At 48.2% G+C, this 6,000-nt stretch overlaps 2 protein-coding genes across 4 annotated transcripts in view; one reads left to right on the plus strand and one right to left on the minus strand.

Annotated features, from left to right (window-relative positions):
• Positions 1 to 6,000, minus strand: part of SYS1 (SYS1 golgi trafficking protein) — a 34,568-nt gene that overhangs the window by 18,826 nt on the left and 9,742 nt on the right. The gene's annotated exons all lie outside the window — the stretch shown is intronic.
• TP53TG5 (TP53 target 5) overlaps positions 2,665 to 6,000 on the plus strand; it is a 3,924-nt gene continuing 588 nt past the window's right edge. The window contains exons 1-4 of one of the 2 annotated variants that reach the window (XM_049650697.1): positions 2,665 to 3,050; positions 3,324 to 3,398; positions 3,558 to 3,688; positions 5,150 to 5,666. In XM_049650697.1, coding sequence (XP_049506654.1) covers positions 3,003 to 3,050; positions 3,324 to 3,398; positions 3,558 to 3,688; positions 5,150 to 5,645 — 750 coding nt within the window. In that variant the 5' untranslated portion in view covers positions 2,665 to 3,002 and the 3' untranslated portion in view covers positions 5,646 to 5,666. Of the gene's footprint in view, positions 3,051 to 3,120; positions 3,399 to 3,557; positions 3,689 to 5,149; positions 5,667 to 6,000 lie in introns of those variants that run through there. The other variant, XM_049650696.1, reaches the window with a different exon arrangement.

Consider the following 6,000-nt stretch of genomic DNA (forward strand, 5'->3'; position numbering starts at 1 on the left):
ATGTTTTATCAAAGAGAATACAGAAATGGCAAATAACACAATAAAATATGTTCAGCATCAATAGCCATTAGGGAAATGCAAGTTAAAACCATGATGAGGTATCACTACACACTTACGAGAATCATTTTAAAAAATAGTGACCATAGTGGGGCGCCTGGGTGGCACAGTCAGTTAAACATCCAACTCTTGATCTCGGCTCAGGTCGTGATCTCAGAGTTTGTGCGTTCCAGCCCCACATTGGGCTCTGTGCTCATGGCGTGCAGCCTGCCTGGGATTCTGTCTCTCCTTCTCTCTGCCTTCCCCTGCTTGTGCCCTCTGTCTTCTCTCAAAATACATAAATAAACTTTAAAAAGTTTTAATAAATAAAAATAAAAAATGGGAACCATACCAAAAGCAGATAAGGATGCAGAAAAAACCGATCATTCATACATTGCTGGTGAGAATGTAAAATAATATAGTCACTCTGGAAAATAGTTTGTGTCTTCTTAGAAAACTAAACAGACACTAGCAATCGCACTCCTTATGGAGAAATGAAAACTATGTCCATGCAAAAACCCATACATGAATGTTCACAGCAGCTTTACTTGTAATAGCTCTAAATTAGAAACAACTCGAATGTTCTTCAGTAAGGGAATGGTTAAATAAACTGTGGTGCATTCTATACTCTGGAATAAAACTCAACAACAAAAAACCCAAACTATTGATACATGCAATAACTGAGTGGATGTTGAGGGCATTGTTCTGAGTGAAAAAAAAAAAACCGCCCAACTCGAGCCTGAGCAGGCAGAGGAGCCAGGAGTAGTGGGGTGGACAGAAGGGAGAGGGGAGAGCGAGTGTCCTTCACAGCTTCCCTCTCAAGCCACCTCCAGGTTTCTGGCCTGGGTCACAGCATGTTAACCTCCCCCCTTCACCCTAATAATAAAGGACGTTGACATGCACGAAGTTGTTCTGCAGCCTAGGCTTGGTCCATCACCCCTAAAAGGCAGGGCTAAGCACCCTCTACGCACGTGTCTCCGCCCTAGAGGCGGTGTATTGGAGAGTGGTTCTCACACTCGGCTGGGTATCAGACCGGCCGGCTGAATGGGGTGGTGCCCGGGGAAGCTGTGTTCCACAGGCTCTTCCAATTCCTGATGTGGCCAGCTAGGCAGATCCTTCAGAGCAGCCCTCATCTCTCCCTGCTCTTCACCACAGCCCCTCCCTGTCCTCATCTCCTGCGGCCACTAGTCTCCCCTTCTCTCACCTCCTTCGGGCCCTTGCTCACATCTCATCTGGCTGGTGAATGCTTCCCATTCCATCCATTTTAATATGGCAAACATTCTGCCTTTGCTCTCCCACTGCCCTCTGCCCTGTTTACTTTTCTTCCCACACTTATTTCCCTCTGACAGGACAGTGGTGTGCTGGAACCGACTCATAAGAGCTTGCAAAAGACTATTACACTCTTACAAGCTCTGCTGGCTGGTTGTTACGCCTAGCCATCATTAAAAATCAAATTACACAAACTTAATTAAATTAATGATATTAAAAACAAAGGCAAAAAATGCTCAAACTCATCACTTCGTAATTGTTTGCTACCTTTTGCTATTTATTATCTATGTTCTTGAGAGTCTTCACTGTTGTGGAAATATATAATCATATGCTACTATGCATTTCCATTCAATTCTCTATTCAGTGACGTCTCATTGGTAGCTTGAATTCAGCCCTGGTAGGAGTATTCACACCCAAACATAGGTACGTTATAAATCGGGTTTATTATTTTGTCGATTGTCTGCACCAGGGGTTGATCATGGCCCAAATCCAGCCCAACTACTTTTGTAAATAAAGTTTTATTGCAACACAGCCATGCCTACTCATTTGCATACTATCTGTGGCTGCTTTCACCCTACAATAGCAGAGCTGAGCAGGTACAATTATATGGCCTGCAAAGCTTGACCTGTTTACTATCTTGCCCTTTACAGAAGAAACTTGCCCACCCATGGTCTAGCCTTAACATCTAACGGAGGAGATGTTAATAATGCAATTAAATGTAAACACATATGTCCTGTCTCTAGCTAGTACATTGTAAACAGCACACACACCAAAAAAAAATTGAGAAAACACACTGCCGGTATTTGAAAACTGATCCAATACAGCAAATAAGTCGATATGTCATTGGTGAATAAGTGAAATTCCAACATTTTATTCTCTCACTTTTTTACTTTCTTCCTCCTGAAAATGTCAACATTTATGTTGGAGCTACATTTGTTCATCCATAACAACCATAGATTGGCTATGGATAGGAGTTAGGCAAGACCCAGGAAAAGCATACTGTTAAGAATAAACTGGCTCTTTGGAATTTACAATAAAGAGTATTGTAGAATTTTATTATTTTATATTTGTTTCAGTAAAATTTATAATACACACACATAGGTAAACACATTTTGCTTTACAAGCACACGTACTGTTTTGTTTCCCCTCCAGCAGAATGTAAACTCCTTGAGAGGAAGAATGTTCTTTTATCCCAGCGCTTAGAACAACACCTGACATGTAGCACGTGCACAGTCAACATAGGACGGGAGAGAACAGATGAGCATAGTTGGGAACCCCTGGTTTCATGCATTGACTGTCAGACCTTAAATTTCCAGCTCCACCATTATCCACATGTGTGGCCTTGAGTAAATTATTTAACCCCTTTGAACCCTGGCTTCTTTATTTAAAAAGAGGAGACAATTCTCTTACCTCACAGGGAGGTAAGAGAATGCCTCTACCTGGCACCTACTAGGGTTTTCCACAAATGGGAGTTTCCTCCTCACCCTCCACCGCTGCCACACACGTACTCCTTGGAGACCCAGCCCTGCTGCTGTCACAAATTTCAGTGATGTCACAGCCCCCCTCCCTGGAAGCTCCAGCACAGCCCTCCTGACAGCCAGCCTGAGTGCTGGCCGAACTGAGAGGGGCAGGGTGCAGGTGGTGCCTGATACCAGTCTTGCCCCAGATACCTGTCTTTGAGGTCTCACGGCCCCACTATGAGTCCATCAGCAAGGAAGAGGCCCAAGAATAGAATGGTTTCCAAGGTTGGACTTGGGAATGGACGTGGAGGGGGTCCAGCCACACCCAGAGCAGGGGCCATCCAGCCTGGGGGAAAGGGAGAGGTGAAGGGTGAAGAGAGATCAGGAGAGTTAGAATGGTCTCCCCATTTCTGCCCCAAACCAAGCCAAAAATCCCAGTCTAAGTTTGGTCAAACCACGCTCAGCTAAATGGAACAGCATAATGGAGGTGTTCAGGGGGATTCCTCCTATATTAGCGCTCTCTGTGTGTCTCTCCGTCTCTCTGTGTCTCTCTCTCAGCTACAAGATGAAGAACCACAGGACAAGATACCGCAACCTGTCAGCAAAGCAATTAGGCGGAACCGACTTAAGATGGTGAGATGCCCCATTTTGGTCCCTCCTGGTTGCCAGGCTTCTAGTGACCCAGAAGTCACCAGGCCCAGCCCTGACCTGAGTTGAGCCAAAGTCTAGGTGGGTTGTGGGAGACTACAGAAAGCTGAAGCTTTTCTTTTCCTTGTTTCTTGACCCCGGCAGGTATTAAAAAACTTGTCGCTCTTGAAGCTGCTCAAGAGCTCAAACCCCCGGATCCAAGAACTGCATAACTTGGCCAAAAGGTGTTGGAATTCGTTGCTCAGAGTTCCGAAGATCCTTGGGATCTCCACCAGGTGAGCTTGGCCCACCATGCCCCCACCACAGACCCTATAGCTATCTTTACTAGGAATAGGCACAATCTATATATGCTAAGAAATTAAGAAAACCTAATTTTTACAAAGGCTCTGTGAGAAAGGTATTTATTAGCCCCATTTTACTGATGGGATGCTGAGGCTCAAGAGATAAAGCGACTTGTCCCAGCTACCTGAGCTGGTAAGTGGCAGAGCTAGGATCTGAAGCCATTCCTGTGTGATATCAGAGCTGTGGTCCTAATCATGGTCACAATCATCCAATTATGGGACTAACCACCAGCCAGGGCACCACCCGAGCAAGAGGGGCCGCTCATCCTCCTCACCCTCAAGTCCACACAATGCAGAGATTCACCTGCAGACCAGTCATCTTACTAAGGCTTGGCTTCCTCATAAATCACACCAGAATATTAAGAAAGTTGATATTAGGCACCTGCTAAGTGCCAGGTATATGCTAAGCACTTCACAAGCATTTCCCAGTTACATAATTCTTCACAATTAGGTAGATAGAATTATCCCAGTTTTACAGATGAGAAAACTAAGGCTCTTAGAGGTTGAATTTCTTTCCCCAAACGCACAGATGGTAAGAGGCAGAAGCGAATTTGAACGCCAGTTTGTCGGCCTTGAAAACCTTTGCTCGCAAAGCCACTCGGCCACTTCGCTGCCCCCTACTTTGGGGAACTGGTGTGAGAGAGTCCTGGGCCTGGCGTGTAGCAGGCATTCAAGTCACAATGGTGGCTTTTAACAGTACTGTCATTATCTTGAGGCTGAGTCCTCACTGATTCACACACTGAGCTAGGACAGTGCCACCACTGTGCAGAGAACCCAATGGTTCTCTACAGAGAACAGACACCCTTGGGGAAGGTCTCCTGCCAGCACTGAATACCTCTGGTTAACACCCCCTCTCTGGGCTCCTCACTCTGAGCTGGCCTCCTAGATGCCGGAAATCAGGAAACACTGAGCTGGTAAGGTCAGGCCTATCTCATCCCACAGTTTCCCAACCTGTTCAAAGCAGCACAACCTCTCTTCAAGTATCTGTCCTCAAGCCCCAGCTGTGTTGTTGGGTGGAAAGGTATCCTGCCCTCACCCTGCCCCTCCCAGAGCGGAGAGGGCATTTGAGATACCTCCCCAGAACCTTAAGGTTTCTTGGAACACAATTTGAAAACACTGGACTAGTTCACCCCTTCACCTGGAATCCAGAAAGGAAGAATCCTGGCCAGCAGTCCATGCAGACAACATACAGTCCTAGGGGTCCTAGCAACCTCTCCTGGCCCTTCGCCCATCCTTATCCCATCCCGTGCCTCCAGGCACATCCCCTGGTGGTGAAGCTTCTCTTCTGGTCCTCTCTAGCTTTCCCCCCTGAGCTGGCCGCATAGCAACTCTCTCAGGGCTGGAGGGTCAGGGCCTTAGTCCTGCTCTGCTGACTGTCTTCCCTCCCCCTGCCAGGAGCAGTAATGTCTGCGATAGAGTGGAACAAGATAATGAAGAGCTCCAAGAGGCTGAGTGCCCTGAGAAGACACTGGAATCCAAGAAATTACAGTCCACAGGGGAGCTCAAGCAGGGGTTGGGGGAGAGGAACAAGGCACAGGAGTCACCTGCAGCAGTGCTCCAGGGCAAAGAGCAGATGGAGCCTGAGCTCCCAAGGACATCGAAGGATCATGGCCTGACCGCTTTCCCTGGAGCCCAGGGAAGGCAATCACCTAAAGGAGAACCCCGCATCATCTTCCTGAAGACCTACCAGCACAAAACTCCCATGGGGGACAAGCAGCAGCTGGAGGCAGCTGATCAGTGGATCTGGTTTGAGGGGTTGCCCACCCGAATCCACCTCCCCGGGCCTCGGGTGATGTGCAGATCGTCCACCCTGCGCTGGGTCAAGCGCTGCTGCACGCGCTTCTGCTCTGCGTCACTCGAGCTGCCCATGTGCCATCCGTACAGAGTGTGACGACACCACTGCCAGGCCGGGGTGAGACCTGGGCCCAAGGGAGGCCTGGAGATGGGTCCCGGAGTCAGGGGCTCATGATCCAGACTCTTGGGGACTGTGGCTAGCAGTGCTGGGGGGGCTCCTCCTGCATGCCCAGAGAGTTGGGGGGAAGCCACTGACCAAGGCCACACGGCAGGGAGATGACTAGGCTGGGGCCTCTCAAGATCCAAGCAGGGGTTCTGGGGAGGGGCACTGGAAGGTGGGTTCTAAGGTGGGTCATCTCACTGCCTGGAGGCCTCAGGAGGATCCACAACTGCTATGGCTCAGAATCTCAGTCAGGAGTCTGAGTAAGGGACTTCAGGGATTTCCAAATGAA

The sequence above is a fragment of the Panthera uncia genome (assembly GCF_023721935.1).
Source record: "Panthera uncia isolate 11264 chromosome A3 unlocalized genomic scaffold, Puncia_PCG_1.0 HiC_scaffold_11, whole genome shotgun sequence".
NCBI lineage: Eukaryota > Metazoa > Chordata > Mammalia > Carnivora > Felidae > Panthera > Panthera uncia.